The sequence below is a fragment of the Aulonocara sp. 'chitande type north' Nkhata Bay genome, linkage group LG23, assembly GCF_057382095.1.
Source record: "Aulonocara sp. 'chitande type north' Nkhata Bay isolate Kocher_YH1m ecotype deep benthic linkage group LG23, A_spYH_male_GT1.1, whole genome shotgun sequence".
NCBI lineage: Eukaryota > Metazoa > Chordata > Actinopteri > Cichliformes > Cichlidae > Aulonocara > Aulonocara sp. 'chitande type north' Nkhata Bay.
Genome location: NC_141365.1, coordinates 23,151,744 through 23,172,688, shown reverse-complemented (window position 1 = coordinate 23,172,688; position 20,945 = coordinate 23,151,744). Strand labels below are relative to the sequence as shown.

At 40.2% G+C, this 20,945-nt stretch overlaps 1 protein-coding gene across 1 annotated transcript in view; it reads left to right on the top strand.

Moving 5' to 3' along the window:
• The first annotated feature begins 7,750 nt into the window (after positions 1-7,750).
• The window catches only part of znf513b (zinc finger protein 513b), a 14,938-nt gene continuing 1,743 nt past the window's right edge, over positions 7,751-20,945 (top strand). Inside the window, exons 1-7 of the mRNA XM_086282969.1 lie at positions 7,751-7,879; positions 8,180-8,412; positions 11,822-11,944; positions 13,145-13,279; positions 14,034-14,540; positions 18,619-18,812; positions 19,853-20,945. The exon at positions 19,853-20,945 is cut by the window's right edge and continues 1,743 nt beyond it. Coding sequence (XP_086139095.1) covers positions 8,373-8,412; positions 11,822-11,944; positions 13,145-13,279; positions 14,034-14,540; positions 18,619-18,812; positions 19,853-20,452 — 1,599 coding nt within the window. The 5' untranslated portion in view covers positions 7,751-7,879; positions 8,180-8,372 and the 3' untranslated portion in view covers positions 20,453-20,945. The remainder of the gene's footprint in view (positions 7,880-8,179; positions 8,413-11,821; positions 11,945-13,144; positions 13,280-14,033; positions 14,541-18,618; positions 18,813-19,852) is intronic.

The following is a 20,945-nucleotide window of genomic DNA, read 5'->3' as shown; positions in this document are numbered from 1 at the left end:
CTTTTTATGCAGACAAAAATATGTTTTTTTTACTTACTAATTTGATGTTTTGATGTTAATAACTTGTTTTGTTGCTTAACAAAAGCCACAATATGCTTCACAAAAACAGCAGCTCATTTCAAAAACTTAAGCAAGGTTTAAAGTGTGAAAAAGGACATAGTGAGGGGGGAATGAAGAGCTAAAACTAGTCATTCACCCACTAAGGTTTAGACAGTTAGGCATGTAACACACACACACCATGCAAACAGTTAAAATACAGGAAGGGGATTGGAGATGGGTGTAACACTGTTTCATTTTTGTAAACACACAGCATGTGGTCATGAGCATGGCATTTCTCGTGTTATACTGCCACATCTTGGACACTAAATGCAATTGCTTTTGAGATTTATACAATTTCTAAATTATGCAAAATGTGAAGATAACATCATTTACAAAATACCATAATATTTCTTTAACTGTAGTGGTATAGATGTGGTTTCAGTGAGATAACAACTATGTGCTGTGTAGTGGATGGGAAATATGGAAATAATTCCACTACATGTGAAACTGTAACATACTTTAAAGCTTATAATGCTTTACATAGCACAGTGGGATAAACCGCAGCAGGAGTGCTGATCTTCAAGCTCTTATATGTACATTTAAAGTCAGATAAAAGGCTCAGCCAAGGAGTCTGTACTGCTGTATAATTACAGGATTTTGGTTTTATGCTCTGGTTTTAGAACCTTTGCTTTTACTGCACATTTCAAAATTATTTATTATCATAATGTTATAGAACACACCTGGGATCATTTTTATACCCTGGCATGTTTAATAATTTGTGGAGTTTTTCTACTTTATTTTTATATAAATTTTAAACATGAAAACATGGTGAGCAGTTTGCATGAAGATAGCATAAGTTCGAAAACTAAAAATGTATTATTTAGAGGGGAAACTATTAAAAGGAAATCAATGCAAGCTGTTACACTTTCAGAACATTTTGTTCTTTTTAACTCATGTACTTGACTGTTTACTCTCTCACTGGAGCATTTTTCAAAACGCTCCTGTTATCTGCTGGTTACACATGCTCTTAGAGAGGACCAATTGTGCTTTTCATCATTTTCTGTCTCATATATCCTGTTCAAGTAGTGCATTTTCAATATAAGCATGACCTAGTTGTCAAACATAAGTACAGGTAATCCTGTAGCCAAAAGCTTCAGACTACTGTCAACACTCAGTTTCTAATAGTTTTTCTTACTCTTGGCTCTGTTTTATCTCAATTAGAGGTCATGTCTTTTCATGGTGATGCCAGGTACAGGCAATCAGCCAATGAGAATGAAGTTGTTTTAAAGACAGAGAAACAAAAGAGCATGAGGGGATGGACTGAGAGGGAGTCTAATATCCACAGACAATTAAGACCACCTCCTTTCAGAACTGTCTTAATTCTTTGTGGCATACGTTTTAGTCCATGTTGAGATGACAGCATCACACACTTGCTGCAGATTTGTCTGCAGTTTCATCACATCACAAAAGAGCTCTACTGGGTTGTAATCTGGTGATTTGGGGTCTATCTCTGTACAGTAAACTCACTGTCATGTTCAAGAAACCAGTTTTAGATGATTTGAACTTTGGTGAGTTATCCTGCTGGAAGCAGCCATCAGAAGATAGATACACTGTGATCATAATGGCATGGACAGGGTCATCAACAACACTCAGGTTGGCTGCGCTTAAGAAGTGATGCTGAACCACTGACATAAAGCAAGATAGATCCACGCTTCCAAGTTCTGACCCTACCATCCAGACTTATCAGACCAGGCAACTTTCTTCCACTCTTCTACTGTCCAATTTTGGTGAGCTATGTGAAATGTAGGTTCAGTTTCCAGTCCTTAGCTGACAAGAGCGACATGCAGTGTGGTTCAATGTTCAGGAGACAGACCGTGCGGTGGTGTGTGTGGTGGACCCAGGTGCGAACACAAGAGAGTAGATCGGAGTAAACTTAAACTGAAAGCGAGCCTTTATTATGGCTGATGACAGGTCTCACACGAAGCAGAAACACCGTGACTAAACCAAACTTAACTAAACTGGGAAACAGATACTGATAAACTAGACTCAGAGGACCATGATGATGACTGTAAAGCCTGGCCATGAGGACATGGAGTGTGGGAACACAGACGACACGACCCAGACTGCATGAAACACAGAGACTAAATACACATGAGGGATGATCAGGGGAAGTGGCCACACATGGGAGCACAGCTGACACACATGAACCTAAAGACAGGAGAGGTGAAACTAAATACACTGACATAGAATACAGACTTTCAAAATAAAACAGGAAACATGGAGATTAGACATGACATGAACTAAACATAACCACGCAGACATGACGCGTGACAGGTAGACGCATGATCCAGGGAGACTGAGTACAGGGAGATGACATAAACAACTAAGAAACAAAGGGCTAAACAGCACCCTAGAAATTAACTAGACGAACTAAGCTAAAGCATAAATGAATACAAAAGATACATAAAACTCAACACTGGGTCACACGACCCAGGACCATGACACCATTCAGATGCTCTTGACACACTTTTGTTGTAACAAGCGGTTAGTTGAGTTACTGTTGTCAGCTCAAAGCAGTCATTTTCCTTTGACTTCAACGAGGCATTTTCTTCCCGAGAACTACCGCTCACTGGTTATTTTCTGTTTTTCAGATCATTCTCTGTAAACTTTAGAGATGGTTGTGTGGGAAAATCCTAGCAGATCAGCTGTATCTGAAATATTTAGACTAACAACCATGCCAAGCCACTTAAATCAACGCTCTTCTCTGTTCTGATGCTCTGTCTAAACTTCAGCCGGTCATTGTGACCATGTATACGTGAGTGGCAGCCTTGTGATTGGCTGATTTGACATTGGTTTTAGTGAGTAGTTAAATAGGTGAAGTAAAACTAAATAAGTATCATTTAGACCTATGAGTCATGCAAGGCTACTTTAGTAGAATTCAAGAAAGAAAATATGAAATTAGAAATAAGCATCAAAGATTCATTGTGGCAAAGAGAACACACAGAGCAGTATTTTACTGATCGAACTTTATGCTTGAATAGAAATTTGCATTCAGGACTTTACTCTTTAGTTTCTTTACTTCAGTCTGGATTCTTTGGTAGGAGTCTGTGCCACAGTTAAAGAGAAGTGAAACCTTGTGGAGGACTCAGTGAACTGGAGCGCAAGCTCATACCTGAGCGATTAAAGTATTACAAACCCACGTCCACTCACACACACATGAAGCATGAGGCTGAAAATGTGGCCGCCAGGTCACCAGACTGTGAATTGAGAAACGACACGTGCTGCTAGAAAGCATTAACAAAATCCAAAAGGATGAAGGATGTGTAGAGAAAGAAAGGAAAACAGAAAAAGAGATGGAAGGAGAGGCTGGGTGTGAAGGTGCGGAAGAGGAGAAGGGAGGCCACATGGAGAAAGAAGATAAGAGGGAGGACAATATAGAAATGGACCAAGAGGAGATGGAGGGAAGAGCAGCGGAAGGAGAAGCAGAGATGGAGGAAGAAATGACTGAGAGAGAAGAGGAATTAAAGACACAGGGAGAGAACGAGAGAGAAGAAAGGAGGTTTAAGTGTGAGAGGATGAAATGAAACATTCTACAGCAGAGGTAGAGAAAGAAATACACGATGAAAATGAGGAAGGAGAAATAGAAGAAGACAGAAAGAAAGAAAACCATGAAGTCGAACAGTGTGATGGAGAAAAAGAGGGAAATAAAGGGAGGAAGAAGGATGGAAGCAACAAAAGAGGGGTGGAGATAAATAATGATGAGTAAGAAGAGTGGTTTAAGTATCAGAAGGAGGGAGATGAGAAAGAAGTAGGAAAAGTATGTGAGGATGAAAGTCAGGGTGAGATGAAACAAGCTGTAACAGAGGAAAGTGGAGATGAAAGAGCAGGAAGAGGAATGGAAGAAGAAGATGTAGATGAAAAGAGAATAGAGCAAGACAGACAGATAACAGGAGGAAATGCAGAAGGAGTCAAAGTGGAGAAGCTGAGAGAGCATCACGCTGAAAATGAAAAGGAGGTAAACAAAGAAAAGGAAGAACAAGTTTATGTAAAAGAAGAAGAAACAGAAGAATGGGTTGAGGAGCCAGGAAAGAGGCCTGATCAGTCTGATCCCCCAAAACTGTCCCTCTGTCACCTCTGCAGGACCCACAATCTGCTGAAACTCTGCATCACGGCACAGAAAACAAAGCTCCCAGAGTCCTCACAGACGGAGAGAAAGGGGCTGTCGCTGCCAAAACCCACAGCAGGGACATTTATCCCACATCGCCGAGCAGTGACAAGGAGGCTTTTCTGAGCAGCACAGACGCTTCACACCAAACTGCTGCTGCACACAGTGTGACAGACACAAACGTTCCCTGTGCTGACGCTCATCTGAATCTAAGTGAACAAACAGAGACGTCGCAGCGTAGTTTACAGGAGCAAGAGCGGCATCCAGGTGAAAGAGCTGGAGTAGAAGAAGCAGACAACTCCGGAAATACTCCACCTGTATTGCACACAGGTAACCACAGAATTCCCTAGAAAGATTTCAGTCCTGGCTGGTTTGGTGACACCTGTGGTCACAGGTAGGAACTGCACACATTAAATCAGACACTTATCAGGTAGAATAAGCTTGGCTTTAGATGCACTTCTGTTTTGGGTTTTTTTTAAATGGGGTACCACACAGCAAGAAAAAGGCAGATCCACGGTATATCAAATTTACGAGGAAACATGTTAAAATTTGACTGAAGAATAGCTGAAGTGAAAGAAGTGAACTTTTTATTTATGTAAAACTACAAACATTTTAGCATCGAAATATGCTCAAAATGACTGTAGAAAAGACCATTATTGAGTAAAATCATTTACATGGTATTATTATACATAGACATAGTATTTTTGGTCATATTATTATTTATTTTATTCCTTCTAATTACAGTATGTTGCTGGGTACCTTTTTCTAAGAAATCTACAGAATAACAATAAACTCATTCTTAAGAATATTTTGGCTTTTATTGGCTAAAAAGTTAAGTACGTGCTTGCAAAATATGGTGGAGTAGAAGGAAAAATTTATTGTTATAGTCTTTAGATCAGCATTAAGACTTCCTAACAAAGACAAGGTCTGCAAATAGGCTAATACAGCAGTGCTTATACATACTGTTTCTGTGAGATAAGGTAAATTTTCATTTAAAATAAGAAACAAGAAGATATGGGTGAGGTTTATTTTTGTGTTGTCATACGTCGTTAATAAAACGGTTTTATAGACCCAAAATTCAGATTGCTGTGTAAAAACATTGATATATTTGTTCTGTAAACGTTCCAAAGTGAAGTTACTGTTTTCAAATGTTCAGATCTACATTGGATATTATATAACTGCAGCTATGATTGGCTGGAACACAGTTACTGAAAGTGAAGATTTGAGCCAGAAAGTTCATTCATTAAAATTCCACAAAGATGACACTGACTCAACTAAGATAAATATTAGTGGACAAAAACCTCCATGGAGCAAAAGAAAGTAATTTTAAGTCATTTCCTAGAAGTATTTAAATTATTCAAAAACATGTGCATTTTCAGACCTACAGACATCGCTTTGCAGACCAGAGGACAAAGTGACACTGATGGAAGCTCCTGCTCAGTCCTCGATGGAAGATGAACAAGAGAGCAAAATCTCCTCTGGCACAGTAAAACATCCAATGAAAACCGTAAGGTCTCCTGTGATGAATGGTGAGGCTGATGCTGCAGATGACAAGAAGAAAGATGGCCAACAATCATCGAAGTACAAAACAGTGTCCTACAGAAAGATCCCCAGAGGAAACACCAGGCAGAGGATTGATGAGTTTGAGTCCATGTTTAACTCGTGAATGAGCGTTAAACATAATATATAGTAACATACTGATATATAATATATGTAGAGGATTTGCTGAAATTAACCAAGTCGTTTTTTTCTGATTCAGCTCTTGCAAATTATGACCCCTACTGGTAATGTTTTGAGAAAACCAGAAGACCCAGAGCAGAGCTTTTCTAAAATATGTACATGATTTTATATGACTGTATTTGTACCTGTGGCTTGTTTGGGATGCTGAGGTGGCAGTTTTTGTTTTGTTTTTTCCATCTTCATAGGCAGTCCATCCCCTCCCCAATTCCCTAACCTGACTTCGTTAACCCTATCCCAGAAACCCAGCTCAATAAAACTCAGATCTTTAGTTAGCATCTGAGCAAATAAAACCTTAAGGGAAGTTCTGTCTAATTGCTGCCATTGCTCCACTTGACAGTTAAGGATCCCAAAAATGAAAGACTGCTTTTGATCCTTTGTTGGTCCCATACTTAAAACAAATGAAATTTCCCACTGAATTGAATTCACCCAGTTTTGTTTTGTTTTTTAGAAATACAGTGTGTCATGCAAACTCCTGAAGTTTCATTCATTTAATATTTTAACATTGTAGAGGATTCTAGATTCTTCTCAAGGAACAATTATCAAGTTAAAGGAATATGTTTTTCTCTTTTTCTTTTTCAATTGTGTAGTGTTATCCTGAATAGGTGGCAGAATTTTGAGTATTAAAAAAGAAAGGCTGAAGATATAAAGATAAAGCTATATAGATGATTTCTTTCTTAGCCAGTCTTTGACTGACATGTAACCCCTCAATGATGTTTACTCAGGCCATGATCTCTCCTGAGAAATGTTGCCTGAGTGACTGACTAGAGAACAGCAACCTATAAAATACATCTTATTCACCTCATTATTTTTTCTAGTTTAACAACACAAACATTTTTACTGTTGAAATGTCAAAGCATTCAGAGCTTGTACATACAGAAAAATAATAGCTGAGAGAATAAAAGGATATGATTTTTTTTTACGTTAGTTAAACCTACCTGACACTTAGAACTGTATATGCATAGGGTCTTTAAAAAAAACCTCTCTTATTGACAAACTGTTTTAATGTAAATTTCATGGTATGTTTATCACAATTGTATGATATCTATTCGTTAATTTAATGTATTCAAGAAAAAGCATCATGCAAAATATATGTTCTTGCATTTTGTAATTTGTGTTGGCATCAACTACCTTTACTTAAAACAACATATATGTCTGCAGTGGTACAAACAACAGAGGATTATCTGTTTTTGAGGTTTTTGTTGAATATTTTGACAATAAAGTGAACCTATTGCTGAATCTTTGTGGTATTTCTGTGCCTTTTGTGTTCCTTTTCACAACTTCACATTTTTTAAACTTTATTTCTTTTTACAAATCCACAATATTAAACACTTGTTAGTCATCTCTAGGAAATCAAATGATTTTATTGTCTTCTAAACATTATAGGAAGACAGATTTATATACAATACAGCATTCTTTGCATAATAATAATAATTATTATTGTTGTTATTATTGCTCTTGTTATTATATAAACATACATGAGTTGTCCAATATTTTGTTTTTGTGAGGAAAAAATTGCAAGATTACCTAAAATTTGAGGGAGCTTGTTTCTCACATTGAAAAACAAAAACAAAAAACACTAACAAACAAAAGAAAACATTATTGTTATTATTTAGCTATAGATATATACATATGTAAAGAATTATTTTTTCCACCACACCTAAGTTAAATTCAGGGTTTGTATGTTGAAATACAGAGATTTTACTTTTTTATGGTGGCAGAGACAAACTTCCATTGATAATATGTAGAGGTCATTTGAGGTTGGTAAACACAGTAAGGACTACTATTCCCACAATCCCCTGCGTCTTTCGGTGACGTCACATAGAGCCCGGACCCGGCATAGTGGCGCTGTGTGTGTTTGGCAACAACAAAAAGAGTGTTTTGAGAATAGTTTTAACTGCATTTTCACCCGCGGTATTTTAAGGGACATTATCACAGGTAAGTTATTCGGTGGAGTGTCTTCGACTTCATTAAGTTTTATTTTTAGTGTGAGCTAAAAGCGAGAGTTAGATTACAGTGTTGATTTTAGCCGGTTGGCTCGCTGGCTAGCAAGATGGCTCCGGCTACTTACTGCGAAACAATAACAAAGAATTAGCCATGGTGATGAATTTAAATGGATTGGTGTGTTTTTAAAGTTTATTGTGAACTGAATATAGCTGCAAAGTGTAATGTAATAATTTAGGGAAGGTGTGGGTCTTTTTAATTGGTGCTGTTGCCGGTGTACGCCTTCCGCTTCAGGCGTTAGATGGTGGCGATGACTCCGCCGCTACTGCTGTCCGTTGGAGGAAGAGGAAGAGGAAGGAGGTGATGATGATGACATGCAGTTAGCTAGCTGGCTGCCTCTCTTGCTGGACAGACGGACTTGAGCCCGCAGAGTGTCGGAGGTGTCACCGCGAAAACAGCACAGGATCCGTGCTGAAGAGAGGCGAAGATGCCGCGGAGAAAACAGTCCAACCCGCAGCCGGTGAAACGTAAGTCCAGCTGTTTACTTCCAGCTCTTTGCTGCCTTTCTCTCCGCATGAATCTTAAATCACTGCCATAGAATAAGGCAATGAGTCTTTGCTAGGTATTGGTCCACTTTAAATGCATTTTTATAAAATTAGACATATTTCTGAGGGATACAGTAATGTTAAAAGTTGCCTGACTGGTCATCAAGTCCTTTCCTCTTTATCTCCCTGAGAGGAAGACTGCTGAAGACATGTTGTCCTTTAAGCAGATGTGTTTATCTGTTATCTCATCCTGACTGTTCTGGCTCACTTGGATTCTCCACCTCCTCTCTGCTTCCTATCTCCACTTCCTCTTCGCAGGCTCCCTACCTAACCTCCCCCTGCTCCCTCCCTTCGTTCTTCCTCTCTTTCTTTCACAGCTTCCTGTATGATTTCTGTCATTCCCCTTGGTTTCCTGTGTACCCTCACCTTTATTATTAACAGGGGCCAGAAGACGTTTTTAGGTTCTAGTTGTGTCTCCAGTTTCTTTTGTTTTACTCTCCTCCCACACGTCACCTGTAGAACGCTCACCTCCCTTCGTTTACATTTTCTTGACTGCGTGGGCATCAGTCAGCTTACAAAAAGAGAATACTGGATTTAGGAGACCTGAAGTCACCTGTTGACCTTCTCAGATTTCTAATGATGTACATATTTAAACAGGCACTAGATGGGAGTGTACTTTTGAGCATGTGAGCAGGGGCTCAGAGGGGAAAAAAGGCCAGTACATCCTTGTATTCAAATTACTCGTATTCAAAGTCTAACTGCAGCTCAAGTAGCTTCTGGACGTCTGACACAATCACAGCAGTGTTATCTGAAAGAATGATCGCACAGTTGAACCAAAGCTTCTGTAAAACTGAACGATAAAAGGAGGATTGGTGTGTTTTAGTTCAGGTCGGTCTACGTTTGAACACGTTAGCAGTTCATTTGAACAAAGATTGACCGAACAGCTTTGGTTCTACAGTGGAGGAATGACATTTTTTGCTGTTATAACCGAAACCAACATTTTAATAAAGGAAAACCTAAAATATCTGGGATTTGTAAGACGCTGGGTCTTAACTCACATTACCTGCCTGCAGACTTGTTGAAAAACTAAAAGACTTTAAACAGGACTCTTAGCAGTAGCTTGCAGAACCAGCTTTATCAACTACAACTTCAAATAATCATTTTCTGTATGATTTTATCCGTCTGTAACACTCTTCTTTACAGCGTTGCTCCAGTTCATTGAGGTATACAGGTATTCATTTAAGATTTGTTGCAGGGCTTGGGATCATTGTTCAGTTGAATGTCCCTGTTTGTACCAATAACGTAAAATAATCTTTAGCTGTCACACAGACAGCCTCATGTTTGACTGTAGAATACTTTGGTATACAGAAGAGTTCATGGTTGAGTCAATGACTGCAAGATGTCCAGGTCCTGTCTGTATAATAAGTCCAAATCATGACCCTTCCACCACCACGCTGACAGCTGTTATGAGATTTTTGTGCTGATATGCTGAGTTTGATTTTGATCTTGCTGTGCAAAGGACTTCCAGAAGTCTTGTGATTTGCAGCTTTGGAAATCTAAGTTGTGCTGTCATGTCATGAGAGAAGAGGCTTTCAGTGCCTGCCAGTTCTTGCAAACAAGCCACAGTTAATTAGTCTTTTTCTAATTGTGCTGTCATAGACATTTAACTAAGGTAACCGAGGCCTGTAGAATCTGAAATGAAGCTCTTAGGGTTTTTTGTATTTTCTCTGGGCCTTGCACAGTCTGACACTGGGGTGAATTTGCTGCGATTTCCACTCCTGGGAAGACTGGCAGCTGTCTTGAATGTCTTCCATTTGTGGATAATCTCTGTCTCTGTAGAATGTATAACTTGGAAATGTCCTTATAACCCTTTTGAAACCCTTTTACCTTCTTAATTCCTACTCACCTGCGCAGCCTTAAACTTGTCATACAGCATCTTTGTTTTCTTTAGTCGATGCAGGGAGCAAGCACAGTGCAGCTTGAATTAGTTTGAAAATTTTTAATGAGTTGTGGTGTTTGTTACTTTCTGTCCTCTGGCTGCTGGTCTGCAGCTAACAATTGCTTCTGTTGTTATATTTTTGGTTCCTACTAAAAAGGTTTCAACCAAACAGAAATCAACAAGCGTCTCATATAAATGTTTTTCACTTATTCTTTTTTTTAAGCAGGGCTTAGTTTACTTAGGCCTAATCCTCACATTTAAAATAGCCTGAAATGACAGGAAAACTCAGACTTTTGCCTTAATTGGATGTGTGTATTGGTCTCCAGAGGCCCATTTTGAGAAGGAAAAACATCTTAATTCTCTAAATTAATCTAAATAAATCTGCAAAAGCACCCCATATTTTTCCTGAATTAGTTTATCTTGTCTTAGTAAATGTCTCAGAACCTTAAATTCTAATTACTTTTTAGTTATGATTAAAAAGTTAATTATTAAAGATTGCATTAGCCAGTGTTTGTCATTGACCTCTAAAAGACAAATAGGTCAGAAAAACCGCAGCAGAATAATTTTCTACTCTAACTACTGTTAATAGTTATGCAAACTGTTTGAAAAAGTAGGTTTTGTAGGTTTCAAATTAAAGCTCAGGAAAATGGGAATAAAGAAAATAATTTTAAGTTTCCTTAATGTTTAGTGTAAATATTTTTAATTATCAGTAAGTTTTTATTTTCTTTGTGACATTAAAAGTTAGAATTGCTCTAAGCTGGGTCAACAAATGTCCGCTCAGAGGTTTAAGAGTATAAAAATGTCCTGTATCATCAGTTCTGTGTTCGACTCGTCTTCCTCTTCCTGACCCTCTCAGCCTCGTTCCTCACCCCACAGCTCTTCCTCCTCAGCACTTATCTCATGCTCACCGATTTCCTTCTCGTTTCCTCTCCACCTCCTTTGCTGTTATCCTTCTTCTTCTTCTTCTTCTTTTTGTGTGTTTTCGAGCACAAACTCTGTTATCAGCTGTCTTCTGTCCCGTTTATCAAATGTGTTCTCTGCAGCCAAATTTTAAAACAAAAAAAACATGTGTATGTGAAACATGAGCCTGATTTTTGTCTTTAAACATCTTCTTTTTTATCACTGTTAAAAAAACAACCAACAACCCTGCAATCTGTAAATGTGTCTGGGTTTTTTTTTTGGGGGGGGGGGGGTTGTTGTTTGTTTGTTTTTTTTTAAAGGAAATGAAAATTTGTTACATAAAGAGAAGAGATGTTGATGTTTGTGTCAGATGTTCACAGTTTTACAGCTCGTATCACAAAGGGAAACCTTTGAGTGAAACCCAGACTTTTTAACACCCTCAGGTAGAAGCTGACTTTGTGTTTCAGGATGGGCTTGGCGTTTGTCTTCATTTGGTCAGGTGTGTTTATACAGGAAATTATGAGAAATGTTTGTGTGTCTGTTTGCACTCAGTGGACTCTGAGGATGGGGCAGTGGTGTGTGAGCCGGGCTGTCTCGTTTTGGACAGCGACTTCCTGCTGAGCGGCGAGCTGGAGTTTGGAGACTCGGAGATCATGGGACTGGATAGAGAGTCTGGTCAGTAACACACACACAGGTTTTTACATACACGGGGTTTGAAAGCAAGCCACATATTTAAACATTCCACATGTTTTTATTAGGCTTTTCTCTCTGTTTTGACTGAAGCATTGACCCTGTGCTCACACAATATTTAAACATTGTTCTCCCAATTCCTGGTAATCAGGCGAGGTATGGTCCCTTTGATGATCGGGCTCGAAAAGACTTACAAGTTCAAACTGATGTGCTTTCCGTATTTAAGATTTTGAGTTTATGGTACTTTGTACCATAAGTTTGTCTCTGAGTTTGTTGAAAGTGAAATAATATGCAAACCCATTTCTGTAGCGCAAGTTAAAAGTCAAATGTTTGCTAATTAAAAATTCAGAAAGTTAAACAGAATGTAAGCTGAATGTATTATTGGGTAATTAGTCTGCATTATTAGTTTATCACTGGGTAAGTGAAATGTGTTGAGTGCAAAAATCTGCCAAATGAAATGTGTGGCGCTAACCACTGTGGTGACCCCTTGTGGTAAAGGAGAAGCTGAAAATAGCTTATAGATTTTAAAATTCACATTTGAAGCCAAGTTAAAGAGTCACAAATGTTGAGCTAAAATGAAAAGTATGCTGTATTTTCACTTTTTAACTTGTCTGGGCTTCCATAGATGATGCTGGAGTGAAAGAGCAATGAACGACTGAGCATGCAGGTGGCGTTCGTGCACCAACTGTGAAGTCCTCACAGGTCCATACTAGCAACTGAGTTGTAAAGGACTCCCTCTTTGCCTGAACCACCGGTGTCACCACTCAGAAATAATCTCAGCATCAGTGCTGGTGTAGGAGTAGTAGAAGTCGAAAGCTGATGCAGCTTTTGTGATGTCACTTATGGTACAGGCTGATGTATAGAGGGCAAAGACATTTCATCGCTATGTTAGGAGCTCGGAGAAGTAGATTCTCCAACTGACTAACTTAAGTTGTCATGTTGTTTCTTGTTTTGACTTCTATTTCTGCTCCAGCGCTGATGCTGCTGATTTCCTTCTGAGTTGCAACACCTCACTCAGGGGAAGTGAGTTCAGCGTGCCTCAGCTGCCAGCATAAATATATAAATCATTCCTGTAATAAATTAAGTTTTTAAATGCAGCGGTTATTTCCTCAAACCCCATGAGAGTTGAATTTTTCTCCTCAAAGGTTGAAGCGACTGTCTGTTTAACCCTGTGTTCTTCTTCAGGTATGACTGTCTTCTCTCTAAGTGTGGAGGACGACTCGTCAGCACCGACAGACTCCACCTTCCCAGCGTTCCTCTCCTGTAAGGGATGTGGTCAGCTTCTGGGAGACACACCTTTGGGGGCAGGCTTAGATCTTGGTAACTACTGACTGACTATAACATGCCAGGCTGTTTACATGTGGAGTTAAAAATAAAAAAGACCTGGGCACAGAGTGATATTGGAATATTTTCACTTCTTTGATTTGAGTTCAGTGTCCAGTAAATCTCACAACTCTATGATGGATAGAATCCAGCATATGTAAGCACATGAACACACATGCATATGAGTCACATCTACATAGTCCACCACTGACATTAACGTGGAAACAGCAAGTCTATTTCTTGCCTCAGAGAGCAGACACAACTCAATGTAAAATAAAAGACCAGTTTCAGTTTTCTCACTGGTTACTGATTGGTAGGTGTAAACAAGAAAGAGTAATCAAGTGTAATTCTGCATGAATGTATTAATATGCTAACTCAAACTCAGAACTGTAGGAATACATGAAAAGTTTATCATCAGGTTGTGCTGTACTGTATTAAAAGGTTATTGTAGAGAGCCTGGTTATTGGATTATGTGCAGATGAGTAGATTATGATCAAAATTAAAGTTTCACTATAATACGACCAACATAATGATTGTAGCGTATGTATGTACCCAATTTGAACCGCCCTGCTCTGACAAGTCTTTGCTTTAAGATTTATCATCCACTGTGTCAAATGCCTAGGTTAGATCAGTACAAATGGCTGCAGAGGTTTGTTTTTACTTTGTTTGTACTGAATCAATATAATATTGTTTAATATTAATATTGTTTTAATTATTTTAACATTAGAAAATGTGATATATTTTATTCCAGGTGTAGGACTCGACCTAGGGGCAGAGCTTTATTGTCTCTCCTGTGAGGAGGGCCTCCAGCATGGCACCTCCATCGACTCCTCTCAGTTGGACGGTTCCAACCTGTCCGATAGATCCCTCGGCGGCAGCTCCAAAAATAAGAGGAGAAACGTAGACAAAGCCAGCGGTGTTGCGGACCCCGCCCCTAAACTGTACTCCTGTTCGCTGTGCACCTTTACCTCGCGCTACTCCAACCATCTCAAACGCCACATGCGGACCCATGACGGCCAGAAGCCGTACCGCTGCCCCGTCTGCCCCTACGCCTCAGCCCAGCTCGTCAACCTGCAGCGCCACGCCCGCACACACACCGGGGAGAAACCGTACAGGTGCCACCAGTGCAGCTACGCCTGCAGCTCCCTCGGCAACCTGCGCAGACACCAGCGCATGCACACGCAGGAGAGACCGCAGAGGAGGGAGAAGGAGAAAAGACGGGGAAGACGGAAAAAGGCAAACAGTGATGCTGAAGAAGGTGAGTAAACACAAACCTTTACATCAATTACGGTCTCAGAGTTAAAAAGCTGATAAATTTGTGTTAAAACAAGTTTGTTAATCAATAATTTCACAGGCTGCCTGCAGCTTCTCTCTCTTTTTTAATCACTTTGAAGGAAACTCTTTCTGATTGCTAATCTGACAACTAACTTTTATATATGTCACCTTTGGACTGAAAACTCAGTTCATCATCATCAGTATAAATAACATTTTCAGATCGTCTACGTAGCAGGGTGTGCCACTAATGTGAAAAAGCAGCCATTTAGGAGAAGTCACAGCGATGTCTTTTTGTTCAGTGTTTCCCTCTTTGGTGGGTTTGGAGGCTTCCTGGAAAAGTTCTCCTCTGGGATTTTAGACCGATTAACACCTGTTTACGGGATTTTTCTTGTAATGCATTTACAGTAATGACTTGTTTTCAGTTTGGGTAAAGTTGGTGTCACCAGTGCTCCAGTGTGCTCTGTGGACCATGACAGGTTAGGTGAATAACACAGAGTCATGTGATAAAGGAAGCACACCCTCTTTCTTGCCATGATGTAATGCAAAATTATCTGGTCTGTGGCAAAGGTGTACACCACGAGCAAAGTTCATAACACATACATGCTTTATATGCTTTGTTTCTTAACAACTTAAAACATGCTGCAAATGAATGAACTGGTGCAAAAGTGGCTCTTCCAGCCAATTTGAAAACTTTGAAAATATTACCTGGCACCCAACCGTGTTATGTTTTTTTAGCATCAGTTACCATGGTGATTTAGCCACGAGATAAAGCTGTGATGATATCCATTTTTAATGAATGATAAGAATTCTTGTTAGAATACATTAAAACATATAAAATTGTAAACCTTAAAGTTAGGGCTGCACGATTAATCGTTAAAAAATCGCGATCTCGATTCATACTTATGTGAAATCTCATTTCCAAATGACAATGATTTAAAAAAAAAAAAAAAAAAAAAAAGACGACGATGATTGTACCGCATTTTGATCCGGGACGTAATCTGCATGAAAACAAGCGCTCACTCTTCCTGCTCAACAAATGACAAGGGCGGAGCCTTATACCACGTGATACAGAAGCTGGCTGCTAAAATTAGCAGGGAAAAAACAACGGAGAGCACGTCAGGGATGACAAGAAAGTGACAGGAGAAAATCCGTCCCGGTCAACCACCCAAACATCAATAACGGGAACCTTATACAGCGCTTCCCTATACACGTCGAACTCCCGCAGGAGTTAGACGGGTATAGGGAAATTACGGAGGCTATTACTTATCACCTGACCAAAGATATGGCTCCCATCAACACTGTGCAAAACGAGGGATTTAGGAAAATGATCAACACCCTAGACAAACCCTACACAGTGCCGTCCCGCAACTATTTTTCTATTGTTGCACTACCTGCTCTATACACGCAGTGTCGAGCAACGGTGGAGACGGAATTTCAAGCAGTACAACATTTTGCGGCAACAACAAAACGTGAGACATTTGTTGTTTTTAGAGCAGGGCGATATGGCCAAAAATATTTATCACGATATATATTTGAAAATTTGCGATAACGATATAACCGACGATATAATTGATGCGAGACAAAATACAACTCCACAACATTACTAGCGCAAAAAGACAACCTTCCATTTATTTTCACTTAAACAAGAAGCTGGTTTTTATGTACATTAAAGCTTTATAAAAATGTAACAGTGCAAATGCAAATTCCTTGCTGAAAGTTTAACCAAAAGGCATTTCCAGTAGAAATGGGCTGACACATCCTGAGCATAACCATGTATAATATCCACTGAAGTTAAAAAGAGGTGCTTTGCAACATTAAACTGCAGTGTGCAGTACGCATTTTTCGGACCATAAGGTGCACGGGATTATAAGGCACATTAAGCGAAACAAAGCAGTCAGATAAATCAAACTTTATTAAACTCGTTCTTCTTGCTTCCTCCACTTCTGTACCATTGATTCATTAATGTTGAATTCTCTGGCAGCTGCTCTATTCCCATGTTGTTGCAGTATATTAATGACTAACCTCGTATTGTGGATGGATTATCTCAGTTGTTCTCCTGACTGAAGTTTGGTCCGTTTACAGCATCCTGCCATGCGATTGCATTTGTCTCTAACCATGAAGAACCTTCACGTTAACTTTTATAAGTGGAAAAGTGTTAGTGTTCTTCCTCCAGCTTCACTGTTTATGTTATGCTAACATAGCTGTGTCGCTAGCGATCACGTAGCACATCATTATATATCAGCTAGCCCAACTTCAGTAACCCTACAAACGTCACTGCTGTTTAGTTTCCTGTCTTCATTTATGTTGGAAGTGATAGCAGAGCTGTACGTTTGATTTTTTTCAGAAATCTCTCAGTCAGAACATGCTATATCATGCTTAGGTAACTAGCGAAACTAGCGAGCTAACTTCCGCTAGCTTCCTGCTAACTTCTAACTCCGTTAAATGTAATAACTTTTGTTTTCATGGATGCCTGGAAGTTAAACTTTATAGTGACACCTGGTAAAGCAGCAATGCTGATCGTTTTATTAAAGATGAAAGAATTTAGACAGTTTTTAACTCTAAGTGATGCTGCAGTGTTGTTTGACCTGAAGTTTACGGAGTTTAGGACCCAGATTACTCCCAGATTTAAGAGCATCTTAGTCCGACAAATATGACAATAACAACGGCCGCTTGCATGTTCTGCAAAAAAATGTGCTTTGTTGTGTATCTGACGGACAAACACCAAACCAGTTCCACATCACTGAAGTTGCACCATTTTTACAAACCAATTCTGGTTCATCTGTTTCACTCAACAATCGGCCATGTGCGTATGAAAACAAAGGCACTGCGCATGTGCGTTTTACTCCCATTCTATCGCAATATTTCATTTTCCTATCGTTGCCTAACATTATACCGGTATTACCGTGAACGGTATAATATGGCCCAGCCCTAGTTGTTTTTATGTTTATTTATTGTTTTTATGTTCAGTCTCAACTGTTACGAAGTTGATGTGCAGTTAATAAGTGCAATAAATATTTATACTGGAAAAGAAAATCGTGAGAGAATCATGATCTCAATTCTAAGCAAAAAAATCGTGATTCTCATTTTATGCAAAATCGTGCAGCCCTACTTAAAGTTAGTGTTTAACTTTAGATGTAATTTCAAATATGTCTACATAACACTTATATATGTGTATGAGATGTGTGTATTTTGTTTTGCTCTCTCTCTCTCTCTCTCTCTCTCTCTCTCGCTCTCTCACTCTCTCTCTCTCTCTCGGGTTGGGGACTGCCCTCCGAGGGAAAGGCAGGGGAAACACTGCAGATCTAAGAGCGAAGCATGTGTTATTGTGTCGTTGTGAAATCATCATTATAACAGCAGCGATAGATTTCAGCTTCAGTGTGACCACATGTTGGGTATTCAGTTTTTCATTATCAGTTGATTAAATGTTCGTGTGTTTGTCTGTTGGTTATAGTCACATGCATCTCTTTTTGATAAAGGAAACCACTCTGACGTCGAGTCTCTTTGTAATTCTGTTTTTAAAGTCTCTTACTACAATTTAGTGTCTTTGTGACGGAGCCGTGAGATACGCTCACTTTTGTTGCTTGTTTGGGTCAAGCCTCACAAACACACACATGACGCCTGCATTTCCCATTTAGCAAAATGCTCACATATATCCTGTGGTATTCCTGTAGTTTTGTGATTTAAAAACTAACCAGGCTTTTTAAGCTGTTCTTTATGTAGAAATTTCTAGATTGAAAGCACACTTAAAACCTGGGAATATCACAAACCCAGAGCAGAGGTTTGATGACATGTGGAAGGTTTGCATTTTGGAGATTTGACAACTCCGAATTTTAAAAAAAAACTTTTTCTGAGGGGGAGATTTCTCATCTTGGAAGCAGTGAGCAGAGCAGAAAAGAGGAAGCAAGTCAGCAAAATGAGGAAGAGAAATTCTCTCTGGCTTAGTGCTCAGTGACCTAAAACTGAACTGCATGATGGGGAACATCTAGAAGAACGTGTTTACACTGCAGCTAATAATGATCCAAACAACTTTGCCTTTTGAATGCTTCCCTATGTGTCTGCAGTCATGTCAGACCTGACCCTACGAGTGTCCCAGGACTCTGCTTACCTCCAGACGTTGGGAGGACTCGGCTCCCCCTCCGGCCCCCTTCCAGTCCTCCTCTTCCCGCTCTGCTGCCGGGTGTGCGGCCTCACCCTGGAGGAGTCTGACCTAGAGGGCGACAGGGCAGAGGGAGAGGTGGAGGGCGATGGAGGACAGGTTTGTTTACCAAAACAAAGCTGGTTTTCTTTGAAAGATCCTCTGTAAACTTTAGGATGAAATGAGGGGTTGTACAATGTGTAGTTTGTTTCCACGACAAACAGAAAAACAGAAGCTCCGCCCACCACAAACTTCCACATTTTCCCACTTTACATTAACGATAGCAGAGTGACTTCCTCCCTCATACTGCTGTCACAAGCTAAAAAGTCAGTGGCAATCTTAAGGTGGTGCACATGTTCAGGCCGCCATAGATTCAGATGGCGGTATTCTCTCATCGGTTTTGATAAATTTTGTCATAATTTTTTTTGTCAGATTTCCAATACATGCCATTTTCACCCCGTATTGTGTCTTCAGCTCTATCTACAAGTTCTCTATGGTCCCAGCAGGATCAACCAACCTCCTGACAGGAAAAATCTTAATGATTTAGTTGTTAATGGACTGGTACTGATATAGTGCTGTTCTACACAAATTGAATAATTAAAGTGCTTCCTTACTACAAACCTCATTCAGCCACACCTTCAAACAAGTACTTTTTCCCCCCCCAATGCCCGAACACTTTTTAGTCCCTGTCATTTAAAAACTTTGTAAAACTTTCTGCTGCTGCTGCTGCTAATTAGGATTTGTGAGCAATTTTGTCACGTCAGGGCTGCTCTCTTTTCTGGAGTTAAAAGCTCATAAGTATTAATAGATGAACAAATGTGTAAGATGCCTCATTATCTTATTCTTGTCAGTTCAATTATATTTATATAGCATCAATATACAAAAACACTTGGCTAAAGAGACTTTATATTGTAATGTAAAGCGCCTAAAATAATCCAGAGAATCTTCAACAATCAGATGACCATCTATAAGCAAGCACTTGGTGAATGTGGGAAGAAAAAACTGATGTTGAAGGTGGCTATCCCACTGTGGGAACGTTTTAAACCTGCAGGCTTTCTAATGACCACCACGGAGCGGCAATTCTGGTTAATGACCGTTTGATTGTATGATCTGTCCACAGGAAATGTTTCCTCTCACTGTGTGCTCTGTTATTTTTCCAGGTTTGCCGCCGTTGCTCCAAAGACAACTCAAGGGCTCCCTGCAGCAGGGACGTGTCTCGGGGATCCCGGCGCGGTCAGCGCAGCAACAAGCTGTACCGCTGCCCTCACTGCCCCTTCCTGTCCCACTACCCCAACCATCTGGCCCGCCACTCCCACGTCCACTCAGAGGAGAAGCCTCACTGCTGCCCGCACTGCCCCTACACCTCCTCACATCTCGACAACCTCAAGCGGCACCTGCGTGTGCACACAGGCGAGAAGCCTTACCAGTGCCCGTCGTGCAGCTACGCCTGCGGGAACTTGGCTAACCTGCGACGTCACGAGCGCATCCACTCGGGCGCCAAGCCGTTCCACTGTTCCATCTGCGGCTACTCCTGCAACCAGAGCATGAACCTGAAGAGGCACATGCTGCGGCACACGGGCGAGAAGCCGTATGCATGCGGCGAGTGCGGCTACACCACGGGCCACTGGGACAACTACAAACGCCACCAGAGGAAGCATGGGCACAACACGGACAGCTGGGACAAACACGCGCCCATCAACGGCCTCGGCTGGGGGCAAGACACTCAGGAGAGCCAGAGTCAGGGACAGGAGCACTCTTAGATACTGTGTGTGTGTGTGTGCATGTGTGTGAGGGAGACAAAAAATGACTGCAGCGGTTAGTCGATCGACAAAAAACCCAGTATCATTATTATGATAAGTTCAGGGTTTTAGAGTCCACCTTCTCCAGTGTGAGCTTCTGATTGTTTATAAAATCAAATTTTAAAAATATTTAGCCTCTTATAAAGACACATGCTTTATGTAAAAGTTAGGCGTGGCCATGGTGATGTCACTTTTGTGATGCTTAAAGCTGAGCAGTTTGACTTACCAGTTAAGTTGCCTGCTGCAAGCTACTAGAAATATTGCAGTTTAAGGCACTTCCACTTTGGCTTTGCTCGGCTGATCCAGAGGTTATGTCTATCTTTTATATGCATTCTGTGTCTGGATGAAACAAGGTGAAAGTAAATAATCGTCTTGATGGAGCGCGGTCCTGGTGTTTCTGTGGATCACAGGATTACTCTGTGTGCCCTGCAGGCCCTCGGAGTAATTAAAGTGA